Source organism: Zootoca vivipara, chromosome 2 (assembly GCF_965207765.1).
Source record: "Zootoca vivipara chromosome 2, rZooViv2.hap1.1, whole genome shotgun sequence".
Taxonomy (NCBI): domain Eukaryota; kingdom Metazoa; phylum Chordata; class Lepidosauria; order Squamata; family Lacertidae; genus Zootoca; species Zootoca vivipara.
This window is the reverse complement of record NC_142584.1, coordinates 119826698-119840880: the sequence shown is the minus strand read 5'-3', so window position 1 is coordinate 119840880 and position 14183 is coordinate 119826698. Positions and strand designations below refer to the sequence as shown.

Sequence of the window (14183 nt, the reverse complement as noted above, 5' to 3'; positions counted from 1 at the left end):
GCTGCTGCTGAAGCACAGACAAAGCACCCAGCAGCGCCGCGTGGAGGAGGAGGAGGATTCAAAGTGCTACAGAGCACTGCTGCGTCCCAGAGGCTCGGGACTCTCCGCACGGCGCTGCCGGGCACCGACCCGGCAAGCCTCCTCCTCCTCCTCCTCCTGCCTCACCTCCTCCTCCTCCTGCTGCGGCTTAGCCTCACGAACGTGCAACTCTGAGGCTTTACGCACTTCTCCTAAAACGGACACCCGCTGCCTCATGCTGCACTGGAAATGCTTTTTGCCCCTGGGTCCCTTCGCGCTCTTTTCTGGCACTGAATCAAGGCGGCGACCCCCCCTTCCCTTTCTTTCTTCCTCTCTTTCGTTCTTATTCTTTCTTTCCCTCTCCTTCCTTCCTTCTTTATCTCTGTCTTCTCTCCCTCTTTCTTTTTCTTTCCTTCTTTATTCCTTCTTTCCTACTCTTCTTTCTCTCACCTCTTTCCTTCCTCTCTCCCTCCTGCTCCTTCCTTCCTTCCTTCCTTCTGTCCTTCCCATCTTTCTTCCTCTCCCTCATTCTTATTCTTTCTTTCCCTCTACTTCCTTCCTTATTTCTTCCTTTCCGTCTTCTCTCCCTCTTTCTTTTTCTTTCCTTCTTTATTCCCTTCCCTATTTCCTACTCTTCTTTCTCTCCCACTCCCTCTTTTCTTCCTCCCTCCCTCCCCTCCCCTCCCTCTCCTCAGAAACATAAGATGCTGCTTTATACTTCTGGCCCTTAAACCCTGGAACCAGGAGAGCAGCTCCAGTGAGTCAACCTCAGCCAGTCCCTTTGTTGAAGGGTGGTGGCTCACTGGCAGAACATCTGTCCTGCATGCAGAAGGACCCCAGCATCTCCAGGTACTAGTAGCTCTGCAAAGGTCCTGCATGAAACCCTAGCGAGCCTCCACCACCCAGTGCAGTTACCAAAAATCATTTTTCAATAAATTGTACAATAATTGTACATTTTAATATCTACTTGCCATGAGAGCCTGGAGTGCAGCGACTGAGGAAGGAGCAGAAGGGCTGCTGCCTCTTGGATTTGGGTAACTGTCCAGGCTTGTGTGGGTGTTTGTTTCTGGCTGTGACCTTGTTTGTTTCTGGCTGTGACCTTTCACCTAGAAGTGTGAGTCAGGAAGTCCAGGTGATTAGCTGTGGGCGGAGCTAGTCAGAGCCTGGAGTGCAGCGACTGAGGAAGGAGCAGAAGGGCTGCTGCCTCTTGGATTTGGGTAACTGTCCAGGCTTGTGTGGGTGTTTGTTTCTGGCTGTGACCTTGTTTGTTTCTGGCTGTGACCTTCCACCTAGAAGTGTGAGTCAGGAAGTCCAGGTGATTAGCTGTGGGCGGAGCTAGTCAGAGCCTGGAGTGCAGCGACTGAGGAAGGAGCAGAAGGGCTGCTGCCTCTTGGATTTGGGTAACTGTCCAGGCTTGTGTGGGTGTTTGTTTCTGGCTGTGACCTTGTTTGTTTCTGGCTGTGACCTTTCACCTAGAAGTGTGAGTCAGGAAGTCCAGGTGATTAGCTGTGGGCGGAGCTAGTCAGAGCCTGGAGTGCAGCGACTGAGGAAGGAGCAGAAGGGCTGCTGCCTCTTGGATTTGGGTAACTGTCCAGGCTTGTGTGGGTGTTTGTTTCTGGCTGTGACCTTGTTTGTTTCTGGCTGTGACCTTCCACCTAGAAGTGTGAGTCAGGAAGTCCAGGTGATTAGCTGTGGGCGGAGCTAGTCAGAGCCTGGAGTGCAGCGACTGAGGAAGGAGCAGAAGGTGAGCTGAGCTTGGGAGACACTCTGTAGGTTTTGTGGTTTTGTCTTTTGGGGCTGTGTGTGAGTAAGTTTGTGTGCTTATTTGTTTTCTTACTTGTTTGTGTGCTTGTGCTGGTTTTCTAGGGCTGCTGCCTCTTGGATTTGGGTAACTGTCCAGGCTTGTGTGGGTGTTTGTTTCTGGCTGTGACCTTGTTTGTTTCTGGCTGTGACCTTCCACCTAGAAGTGTGAGTCAGGAAGTCCAGGTGATTAGCTGTGGGCGGAGCTAGTCAGAGTCTGGAGTGCAGCGGCGCGCGCCTAGCGGCGCGCGCAGTTTGACCCATCTTTTTGACCTAGGGCAGCAACTCTCATACGTTTGTTAGGGGGGACCTAGGCCTCTTCCTCTTTCCCCCTTGACCTCAAGGTTTTCAAGATGGAGGTGGAGGGAACAACCATTGTCACCTGCAATTCTTGTGCAATGTTTGTTTTCTTGCCAAAGGATGTGGGTAGCTACACCTGCAACAATTGCAAGTTGGTTGCCCTACTAGAAAACAAGGTTGCCCTTCTGGAAGAGAAGGTGCAGCAGCTTCAGGGGCGTGTATCTACGCTCCAGAGAATTAAAGAGCTGGAGCTTTTCTTGGATGCAGCAGAGCACACTGTCTGCACCAAGGAGGAGACAGGGGATCTCCCGGAGGAGGAGGTCAGTTCCCCAACACAGCAGCCAGATGTATGGAGGAACGTGACTCATAGAAGTAGAAGGCCCAGGGATCGCTCTGAGTGCTTAGAATTACACAACCGTTTTGAAGTGCTCATGGAAGACGAGGAACAGACTCCACCTGAGGATCTCTCCCTCATCACAGTTGATGAGGAATATGAAGACGAGCAACCAAGTCAGTCCTCTGGAAATATGCAGGTAACCTTGGAAGGGACAGCACATAGAAGAATCCCAACCAAGCCTATGAAGAGGCGTATAGTGGTGATTGGGGATTCCCTACTGAGGGGTACAGAAGCAGTGATCTGTGGGCCTGACAAGATGTCTCGAGAGGTGTGCTGTCTACCTGGGGCCAAGATCAAAGATGTAACAGAACGGCTGCAAGGAATCATAAAACCCACCGACAAATACCCCTTCCTTTTGGTGCATGTGGGAACCAATGACACTGCAAGCCATAGCTTACAGAAGATCAAAAATGATTATGAGGCTCTGGGCAGGAAGTTGAAGCAATTAGATGCACAAATTGTCATCTCTTCTGTCCTCCCAGTTGAACGACATGGCCCAGGGAGAGAGGGAAAAATAGGGGAAGTGAACAACTGGCTTCGCAAATGGTGCAAACAGGAACGGTTTGGATTCCTAGATCACGGTCTGCAGTTTCTTGAAGATGGACTTCTGGCAAGTGATGGACTGCACCTCACAAAAGTTGGGAGGAATGTTTTTGCCACAAAACTCAAAAACCTCATCAGGAGGGCTTTAAACTGACTTATGTGGGGGAGGGAGACAGTGGTCCTGAAGGTAGGAGTCTATCAAATGCTGAAGATGATCATCCAAATGTCAAGGACCAAATGGAGCAAGCAGCATGCAGACCTAGTGGTGGGACGAAAATATCCTTAAATAAGAGACATGGGGGAATGATCAACGGTCTTCAATGTCTGTATACTAATGCACAGAGCATGGGAAATAAACAAGATGAACTTGAGCTCTTGGTACAGCAAACTAAATATGACATAATAGGCATCACTGAAACCTGGTGGGATGAGTCTCATGACTGGAATGTAGTAATAGAGGGATACAATCTATTTAAGAGAAATAGACCAAACAGGAAAGGAGGAGGAGTAGCTTTATATGTTAGGGATATGTATACCTGTGAAGAGATCCAGGATTTAAAACTTCAAAGCCAAATTGAGAGTATCTGGGTCAAAATTAAGGGAGAGAAAAACAACAGTGATCTCATTGTGGGAGTTTACTATAGATCCCCAAGCCAAACTGAGGACACAGATGATGCCTTCCTGGAACAGATGGCCAAGCATTCCAAAGGAAGTGAGATAGTAGTAATGGGGGATTTCAACTATCCTGATATTTGTTGGATGTCAAACTCAGCCAAGAGCATAAGGTCGAACAGATTCCTCACTGGCCTTGCAGACAACTTCATTGTCCAGAAAGTGGGAGAAGCAACAAGAGGATCAGCCATTTTAGATCTGGTCCTAACCAATAGTGATGACTTGGTTAGTGGGGTAGAAGTGGCAGGATCATTAGGTGGGAGTGACCATGCTCTTCTGGAGTTTATTATCCAGCGGAAAGGAGCAACCAAGCATACTAAGGTCCAAATTCTAGACTTTAAGAAAGCCAACTTCAGAAAACTTAGGGAAACGCTGGGTGAAATCCCATGGACAGTAATACTAAAAGGGAAGGGAGTTCATGATGGTTGGGGGTTTGTTAAAAGGGAGATATTAAAAGCGCAACTTCAGGCAATACCAATGAGACGGAAACATGGAAGGTGCCTAAAGAAGCCAGGCTGGCTATCTAAAGAACTTTTGACTGAGTTAAGATTTAAAAGGGATATGTACAAAAAATGGAAAAGGGGGGAAATCTCCAGAGAGGAATTCAAACATATAGCCAGCACGTGTAGAGACAAAGTCAGAAAAGCTAAAGCACAGAATGAACTCAGGCTCGCCAGAGAGGTTAAAAGCAACAAAAAGGGCTTTTATGGGTATGTCCGTAGCAAAAGGAAAAACAAGGAAACAGTGGGGTCACTCAGAGGAGAAGATGGTGAAATGCAAACAGGGGACAGAGAAAGGGCAGAACTCCTCAATGCCTTCTTTGCCTCAGTCTTCTCCAAGAAAGAAAACAACGCCCGACCTGAAGAATATGGAGCAGATGATTCAGCAGGGGAAACACAGCCCAGAATAAGTAAGGAGGTAGTACAAGAATACTTGGCTAGTTTAGATGTATTCAAGTCTCCAGGGCCAGATGAACTACATCCAAGAGTATTAAAAGAACTGGCAGAGGTGATTTCAGAACCACTGGCAATAATCTTTGAAAATTCCTGGAGAACAGGCGAAGTTCCAGCAGACTGGAGGAGGGCAAATGTTGTCCCTATTTTCAAAAAGGGGAAAAGAGAGGACCCAAACAATTACCGCCCAGTCAGCCTGACATCAATACCAGGAAAGATTCTAGAGCAGATCATTAAGCAAACAGTCTGTGAGCACCTAGAAAGAAACTCTGTGATCACTAAAAGTCAGCATGGGTTCCTGAAAAATAAGTCATGTCAGACTAATCTGATCTCATTTTTTGACAGAATTACAAGCCTGGTAGATGAAGGGAACGCTGTGGATGTAGCCTATCTTGATTTCAGCAAGGCCTTTGACAAGGTGCCCCATGATATTCTTGTAAATTTTTGTAGATTTTTCTACAAAATTCTTGTAGATTTTTCTAAGGGTTCCAGCATCAGCAAATGTCTTTCCACACTTGGTACTCCCCTGTGTGAGTTTGCTGGTGTGCAGTAAGGTGTCCTTTCTGGCTAAACGACTTTCCACATTCCATACATTTAAATGGTTTCTCCCCTGTGTGAATTCGTAGGTGTCTTGAAAGCTTTTCACCTACATTGAAGCACTTTCCGCATTCCATGCATTTAAATGGTTTTCCCCCTGTGTGAGTTCGTTGATGTCTTGCATGATTTCCACTACGAGTGAAAGTCTTCCCACACTCCCAACACTGAAATGGTTTCTCCCCTGTGTGAGTTCGCTGGTGTGTTGTAAGGTATTCCTTCCGGCTGAACGTCTTTCCACATTCCATGCATTCAAATGGCTGAAGATCATTAAGACTTCCACTCACACTGGAGCACTTTCCACACTCCATGCATTTAAACATTTTCTCCCCTGTGTGAGTTCGTTGATGTCTTGCAAAGCTTCCACTATCAGTGAAGTTCTTTCCACACTCCATACATTTAAAAGGCTTCTTTCCTGTGTGAGTTCGCTGGTGTGTGAAAGTCTTCCCACACTCCACACCATTAGTGAAAGTCTTCCCACACTCCATGCATTTAAACATTTTCTCCCCTGTGTGAGTTCGTTGATGTCTTGCAAAGGTTCCACTATCAGTGAAGTTCTTTCCACACTCCATACATTTATATGGTTTCTCTCCTGTGTGAGTTCGCTGGTGTGTTGTAAGGCATTCCTTCCAACTGAACGTCTTTCCACATTCCATGCATTCAAATGGTTTCTCTCCTGTGTGAGTTCGCTGGTGTTTTGTAAGGTATTCCTTCCGGCTGAATGTCTTTCCACATTCCACATTCCACATTCCATGCATTCAAATGGTTTCTCTTCTGTGTGAGTTGGCTGGTGTTTTGTAAGGTATTTCTTCCGACTGAATGTCTTTCCACATTCCATGCATTCAAATGGTTTCTCTCCTGTGTGAGTTCGCTGGTGTGTTGTAAGGTATTCCTTCCGACTGAACGTCTTTCCACATTCCATGCATTCAAATGGTTTCTCTCCTATGTGAGTTTGCTGGTGTGTTGTAAGGTGTCCACCATTAGTGAAAGTCTTCCCACACTCCATGCATTTAAACATTTTCTCCCCTGTGTGAGTTCGTTGATGTCTTGCAAAGGTTCCACTATCACTGAAGTTCTTTCCACACTCCATACATTTATATGGTTTCTCTCCTGTGTGAGTTCGCTGGTGTGTTGTAAGGCATTCCTTCCGACTGAACGTCTTTCCACATTCCATGCATTCAAATGGTTTCTCTCCTGTGTGAGTTCGCTGGTGTTTTGTAAGGTATTCCTTCCGGCTGAATGTCTTTCCACATTCCATGCATTCAAATGGTTTCTTTTCTGTGTGAGTTCGCTGGTGTTTTGTAAGATATTCCTTCCGGCTGAATGTCTTTCCACATTCCATGCATTCAAATGGTTTCTCTCCTGTGTGAGTTCGCTGGTGTGTTGCAAGGCATTCCTTCCGACTGAACGTCTTTCCACATTCCATGCATTCAAATGGTTTCTCCCCTGTGTGAGTTCGTTGGTGTTTTGCAAGGTTTCCACTATGACTGAACGTCTTTCCACATTCCATGCATTCAAATGGTTTCTCCCCTGTGTGAGTTCGTTGGTGTTTTGCAAGGTTTCCACTATGACTGAAGCACTTTCCGCACTCCATACATTGAAATGGCTTCTCCCCTGCGTGAATCCGTTGATGAACTTTAAGACTTCCATTCACTCTGAAGCAATTTCCACATTCCAAGCATTCAAAGGGCTTCTCCCTTGTGTGAATTCGTTGATGTATCCTAAGTGTTCCACTATCAGTGAAGCTTTCCCCACATTCCAAACATTTAAATAGTTTCTCCTCTGTGTGAGTTTGCTTATGAGAAGTAAACTTTGTCCTCTGGATGAAGGACTTTCCACACTCCATGCATTTAAATGGTTTCTTCAATGAAATTCCTGGCGGCTTCTTGGAATTCTGACTATTGTTTCCATCACCTGCTTGGGGAGGAAAGAAAATCCTGTTAGGCTTCCAAGGAAAAGGATTAAGTTTCACATATCTAGTGAAAATAGCACCTCTTATTTCAATATCCCTTACGTTCTCCTTTTTCCTTTTTATGTTCCATTTTTTAAGGAATTTAGGTATTTATTATTATACAAAAAATAAAAAATTGCTCAGTAGCACTTAAGAGACCAACTAAGTTTGTTCTTGCTATAAGCTTTTGTGTGCATGCACACTGCATCAGGTATCTGAAGAAGTGTGCATGCACACAAAAGCTTATACCAGGGGTCAACAAACTTTTTCAGCAGGGGGCCGGTCCACTGTCCCTCAGACCTTGTGGGGGGCCGGACTATATTCTTAAAAAAAATATGAACTCCTTTAGAGTCTCGAGAGGCTTGAAACCAGATGGGAGGGGGTGCAGGAATTGAGCGCGTCGCCAGGCGAGCCACGCTGGGAGCCTCCCCACACTTCCCAGGACTTTTTTCCACTCGGGCAGAGCGCCCGGACGGGGAAACCCCTCGGCGTTGGGAGCCCTGCTGGCCCCTTCCGCGCCGCCGGAATGTTGTGGGGCCGCATGGCCCGAAGCAGAACAGCGGTGGGTGACAGGCGGCGGCAGGAGCCGCGCCCCCGAAACGTTCTGGGGCCGCATGGTAGTCTTGGTAGACCACAAACTTGACATGAGTCAGCAGTGTGATGCAGCAGCTAAAAAAGCCAATGCAATTCTGGGCTGCATCAATAGGAGTATAGCATCTAGATCTAGGGAAGTAATAGTACCACTTTATTCTGCTCTGGTCAGACCTCACCTGGAGTACTGTGTCCAGTTCTGGGCATCACAGTTCAGGAAGGATACTGACAAGCTGGAACGTGTCCAGAAGAGGGCAACCAAAATGGTCAAAGGACTGGAAACGATGCCTTATGAGGAACGACTTAGGGAGCTGGGTATGTTTAGCCTGGAGAAGAGAAGGTTAAGGGGTGATATGATAGCCATGTTCAAATGTATGAAAGGATGTCATATGGAGGAGGGAGAAAGATTGTTTTCTGCTGCTCCAGAGAAGCGGACACGGAGCAATGGATTCAAACTTCAGGAAAGAAGATTCCACCTAAACATTAGGAAGAACTTCCTGACAGTAAGAGCTGTTCGGCAGTGGAATTTGCTGCCAAGGAGTGTGGTGGAGTCTCCTTCTTTGGAGGTCTTTAAGCAGAGGCTTGACAGGCATATGTCAAGAATGCTTTGATGGTGTTTCCTGCTTGGCAGGGGGTTGGACTGGATGGCCCTTGTGGTCTCTTCCAACTCTATGATTCTATGGCCCAAGGCAGAGTGGCGGCGGGAGGCAGCGGGAAGTAAAGGGCAGAGCCCGGCAAAAGAGCTCGAAACTTGCGCGTTGGTTCGCCCTGGTTCCCGCAGACCCCTTCCCGTCAGGAAAATGGCAGCGGCAACTGTGGCAGTGGTGGCGTTAACGGTGCCAGGAGGCGGTGGCGGGTGCAGTCCGAGGCAAGGCGCTGCTCCGCTCGCCGCCTGGCTCAGCTCATTGCTGCGGGCGGCTCGTGTGAGTGAGTTTCTCGTGTCTGGGTCGGCGCGCCTGAAAGGGAAGGAGGGGAGCCAAGGAGGGAGAAAGCAGGGCGGGAGAAAAGCCTTTCCTCTTTGCTAAGCCCCGCCGTCTCCGCCAGAACTCGGGCAGCGGGGGAAGCTCGCGGGAGGCAAGTCGTCTGGGTGGGGCGTGTGAACGCGACACTGCGGCGGAGCGGAGCGCTGTTGTATTGGTGCTGTTGGGTGTTGGCGGGGGATTCCAGGTCTCCCTGAGTTCTGCTCGCAGCCCCTCCCTGGTCTCTCTCCGGTAAAAAGAAGAATGGGTGGGGGTGAGCTAACGTACATGTCATGATGGTGGCGGGTGTATATGTGAATCGCTTTGCTGAAGAGTCCAAGGCGGAACAGAGACCAAGGAAGAGCAGGTCTCCCCCCCCCTCTGGCACTCCGCCCTTTGGGTCTTTAGGTTTAGCTCTGCACAGATAAATAATAAGGGTAAGTTCTGGCCCAGGCAAGAGGGGAAGTCGCTGCGTCTCTTTCCTCTCTGCTGGTGCTGGATAAAGCGCCCAAGACCTCGTGTTGTTGCCATTGTTTGGCTTTGGGTTTCCTGCCTTCATTTGTAGCGCTGCTTTCTTAAAGCAGTGTACAGTTCTTACTAGTCATAAGGAGGTACTTACAGTAGTAAAAAAAAAAAAGACACCCCCCCCCCTGGTGCTGGAGGAGACTATTGAGAGTCCCATGGACTGCAAGAAGATCAAACCTATCCATTCTAAAGGAAATCAGCCCTGAGTGCTCACTGGAAGGACAGATCGTGAAGCTGAGGCTCCAATACTTTGGCCACCTCATGAGAAGACTCCTGGAAAAGAACCTGATGTTGGGAAAGATTGAGGGCACTAGGAGAAGGGGACGACAGAGGACGAGATGGTTGGACAGTGTTCTTGAAGCTACGAACATGAGTTTGACCAAACTGCGGGAGGCAGTGCAAGACAGGAGTGCCTGGCGTGCTATGGTCCATGGGGTCACGAAGAGTCGGACACGACTAAACGACTAAACAACAACAAGGGAAGTGGGGGAATTGGAATCCTCTCCTTTTCAGAGATTTCCCTCGCTCAACTTGAAGGAGACTCTACTCCTCCCTCCTGAGCCCAGACACCCTCCTTGCCCCTGCTCACCCCTTGCCCTGCGCGCCGAATCTTTTCCTAGCGCCCCAACCTCTCCATCCGGAGGGGCCTTGCAAGATCAGCAGGAAGCGGGGAGACGGGATGGGTCTCTATCCTGGCCTCTTTCGGTTCCCTTAACCCAGGCATCCCCAAACTGCAGCCCTCCAGGTGTTTTGGCCTACAACTCCCATGATCCCTAGTTAACAGAACCAGTGGTCAGGGAAGATGGGAATTGTAGTCCAAAACATCTGGCGGGCCGAAGTTTGGGGGTGCCTGCCTTAACCCTTCCGTGGACTCCCTCGCTCCGTCTCTACCACCAAAAGGGACCCACACGGGGCACTCCGGACACGCTGCACGCCCCGAGGGATTCCTGCAAGGGCGAAACCCGGATGAAGCCCTGCTTGGGGATGGGGGCGCTGTGGTCACCCGCCCCCTTCCCTCTCGATGGGCATTGCATTTCAATTCCCGCAAAGGCGCCCAAAGGTGTGCGGAGCAGCTGAGCATCTCTTGGCCGTCCCGGACTAGTAACAATTTGTGTGTGAGAGGGCGCGCTTCAAAGGAGACGGTGCCATGCAAACCCTGCAGGTGCTGGGTCCCCACTTTGCAGCCGGATTGCCTGGCTCCGGGCCCGCGTCGATGGGTCCTAGGAAAAGGAGCGTTTGGGGGGAGAGGGTCTCTAATCATCCCCTCCCCCCACCCGCCAATAACCTCTTCCCTAACACGCCGCATCTTTACCTCTTTAGTTCTCTCCTGGCCATCCGCCTCCCTATTCCGATTTCATTTCCTGTAATAATATAATGGGGAGGTGGGAGTTGTCTACCGACGCCTCTCCTCCCCTTTCCAAAATGTTTCGCTTCTCAAGCAGCTGCTTTTGCCCCCTTGCCTGGAAACATCCGACACGTTTCGCGGCGACACTTCTGGTTCGTTTGCGAACGTGTGGGGGGAGGCGCCTACCGGTTTCAGCCCCTGCCTGCCTGCCTGTGTATGGAGCGGAACCGGATGCAACGTCACAAGAAAAGCAATTTGGGGGAGGGGTCATTTCCAGAACTGTGCACACACACACACGCAACCCAAGGGCACAGATGCGCACTGCACCCCAATCCTGTACACGACCCAAGTCAGGCTTTTCACCTGGAAACAAATTTCACCTGGAAACTTTCACCTGGTAACAAATTTCATGGCAATCATCTGGGCCTCCGTCTGAGAAAATGCACATCAAACTACAAAGCTAGGACACACTACTAATGCAAGCTGCTGGGATTATTTCTGCGTAAATACATTGTTTTGTTAAAAGCATTCAACAACCTGGCCCCTCTCAGCTCTGGCAAGCGGCGAACACGAAACGAATGGAGGCCCGGGAAAAGACAACCAATCAGAAGAGCCGGAATGAAGAGGCGAACCAATCAGGTGAGCCGGAAACTGGAAACCCATTGAAGAAGTTGCGGTTTCCTCATTCAGCTTTTTTTGTCGATCCGGGTTCCGCCTCCCGAGGCTCCCACTTCAGGCTGCCTGGTGGTTCGGGATTAAAAATGGGCCGGGGGAGTTGAGAGAAATTGCCTGGAGAGGAGGAGGAGAAAGAGGTGCAACATATTGATGGGTGGTTTGCTTTTGCTCTAACTGAATCTACAAACGGAGCAGCTGGGAGGGGAAGGGAGGAGGGAGGGAAATGAGGTTTCTTGCGGGAGGGGGATGAGGGAAAAGCAAGGAAGAGCCCCCCCCTTTCTCTCTGGGAAGCAGTATGGGGGGCTGATCCAGGCAATCCAGATGAAAAGTGGTGGAGGTGGGTCTTCTGCCCAGCAAAGTTTGCATTGCAAGAAGATTCTTTTTGAAGTGCGGAGATCAGAGCAGCCCAGCTTTTCATGCACTGCCTTGCTGCGCATGGGGGAGCGAGGCCCAAATTTAATGCCACCCCCCCCCCCGGGCCAAAGTGGAAGTCTGGTGGGTGCTATAGAAGCTGGTGTTTTTTTGAAAAGTTACCTTGGGTCAGTACTTTTTCCAGCTAAGGCTTAACTGCCTTTGCTAGTCCCCCCCCCCTGAAATTGCAGTAGTTCAGACTTTCAGTTTCTATTTGCAAGTGTTCCAGAGATTTCTAATTTTGATCAATGAGATGTTGGAACAGCCAATAAAGAAAATGTGATTAGTTCTTCATATCTCAGATTAGCATTATAGTCTTTAAAAATGGCTAACAATACCAAACTTCAGGTAGATAGGATGTTTAGTTTTCACTAAAATAAAAAAATTCCTTCAGTAGCACCTTAAAGACCAACTAAGTTTTTATTTTGGTATGAGCTTTCGTGTGCATGCACACTTCAGATGCATGCACACGAAAGCTCATACCAAAATAAAAACTTAGTTGGTCTTTAAGGTGCTACTGAAGGAATTTTTTTATTTTACTTCGACCCAGACCAACACGGCTACCTACCTGTAACTAGTTTTCACTAACAGTTTCATATATAGAGAGAATGAATATACAGTGGGACCTCGACTTACAAACTACTCAACAACCGAATTTTTCGACTTACGAGCAGAAAAAGTGGCCACACGCTAATGAATTTCTCGACATCCGAACAAAAACCACGGTGGTTTAGATGCGGGTTTTTTTCGACTTACAAATTTTTAGATGGGGTTTTTTAAACTTACAAATTTTTCCGATCCCCCCCCCCGAAAACTGCTTCTCCAATGGCGTTTTTGACGTACTAATTTTTCGACCTACGGATGTGCATTCGGAATGGATTAAATTCGTAAGTCGAGGTCCCACTGTATCTGTGTTTGGATTCTGCATTAGTACAGTGGCACCTGTACTGGTACCACTTTGGATTACAACTGTTTTGGTTTACAACCACATCAAACCCAGAAGTGTGTGCCCCTCTTTTTTGGATTGCAACCCATTTGGGGGGGGGCATTGGCGAAAGCACTCCTTGGGTTACAACCTGTGTTGGTTTACAACCGGACCTCCGGAACGGATTATGGTTGTAAACCAATATACCACTGTATTTGTGATTAGAATTTCAACTGGAGTTTATGGGCCTAGAGGCATATGCAGTAACTTTTGGGTTCATTAGAAAATGTGTAGGCAAGTCCAGATGTTGTCCAGCTTTACTATCTGTGTAAATGTCTCCCACCCTAAATAAATCCATTTTTCTCCATTGTTCTCATGAGAGAGCTGCTCCCTGCATTGACGTGCATCGTGGCAACAGCTGAGAGAGTCCTAGAAGTGGCCCAGTTTACTCCTCCCCCTCCGTCCTTTCCACTGGCAACGCAATGGCCTCTGAGACACCCTCTGAACAGTCTCTTCTTAAAGATGGAGTGGAAAGAGGAGCCAGGCACCTTCCTCAGGTAGCGAAAGAGCAACAGGAGGAGGGAAGAGGCACAGATGGGACAACCCAGCTTCCCTCTGTGTTGAGTGGGAATGATGGGGATCGAAGAGAAGCTCTGTTTTATTCTTTTTCTTCCAGGCCCTCTTGACCTTTGAGGAGGTAGCTGTGTTTTTCACGGAGGAGGAGTGGGCTCTGCTGGATCCAGGCCAAAGAGCTCTGCACAAGGAAGTCATGGAGGAGAATTATGAGATGGTGGCCTCTCTAGGTAAGAGCACATTTTTCTTTCTCTTGGCTGTTAGACGTTGAAGTTGTGAATCTGCTGTTTGAGCCATTTATTCATGTCATGTAGGAACAACATACCTCGTAAGAATAGCCTGCTCCCAGTGGCCCATCTCATCCAGTATCCTGTTGCCTGTGGGAAGCAGCAGGATTTGAGCATAGAAGCATCTCTCCCCACCTGTGGTTTCCAGAAACCACTATTCAGAAGCACTGCTGCCTCCGACTGTGGAAGTAGAGCAGAGCCATCTTGGGTAGTGGCTGTTGGTAGACCTCCATGAATTTAGACTTAGAGCATTAGAATCATAGAATCATAGAGTTGGAAGAGACCACTAGGGCCATCCAGTCCAACCCCCTGCCAAGCAGGAAACACCATCAAAGCATTTCTGACATATGGCTGTCAAGCCTCTGCTTAAAGACCTCCAAAGAAGGAGACTCTACCACACTCCTTGGTAGCAAATTCCACTGCCGAACAGCTCTTACTGTCAGGAAGTTCTTCCTAATGTTTAGGTAGAATCTTCTTTCTTGTAGTTTGAATCCATTGCTCCTTGTCCACTTCTCTGGAGCAGCAGAAAACAACCTTTCTCCCTCCTCTATATGACATCCTTTTATATATTTGAACATAGCTATCATACCACCCCTTAACCTTCTCTTCTCCTGGCTAAACATACTCAGCTCCCTAAGCCATTCCTCATAAGGTATCGTTTCCA

The 14183-nt window shown here is 48.4% G+C and overlaps 3 protein-coding genes across 3 annotated transcripts in view; 1 reads left to right on the top strand and 2 right to left on the bottom strand.

Annotated features, from left to right (window-relative positions):
* Window positions 1–10730, bottom strand: part of LOC148687217 (uncharacterized) — a 36792-nt gene extending 26062 nt beyond the window's left edge. Inside the window, exon 1 of the mRNA XM_088663901.1 lies at window positions 10616–10730. The gene's annotated coding sequence lies outside the window, so the exon portion shown is untranslated. The remainder of the gene's footprint in view (window positions 1–10615) is intronic.
* Window positions 1–10752, bottom strand: part of LOC132591242 (uncharacterized) — an 80269-nt gene extending 69517 nt beyond the window's left edge. The window contains 3 exon segments of the mRNA XM_088663883.1: window positions 5159–6026; window positions 6029–7194; window positions 10616–10752. Coding sequence (XP_088520009.1) covers window positions 5178–6026; window positions 6029–7123 — 1944 coding nt within the window. The 5' untranslated portion in view covers window positions 7124–7194; window positions 10616–10752 and the 3' untranslated portion in view covers window positions 5159–5177.
* Window positions 1–14183, top strand: part of LOC118081505 (uncharacterized) — a 29996-nt gene that overhangs the window by 11868 nt on the left and 3945 nt on the right. The window contains 3 exon segments of the mRNA XM_088662565.1: window positions 8601–8742; window positions 13082–13216; window positions 13336–13462. Of these exon segments, the coding sequence (XP_088518691.1) occupies window positions 8601–8742; window positions 13082–13216; window positions 13336–13462 (404 nt within the window).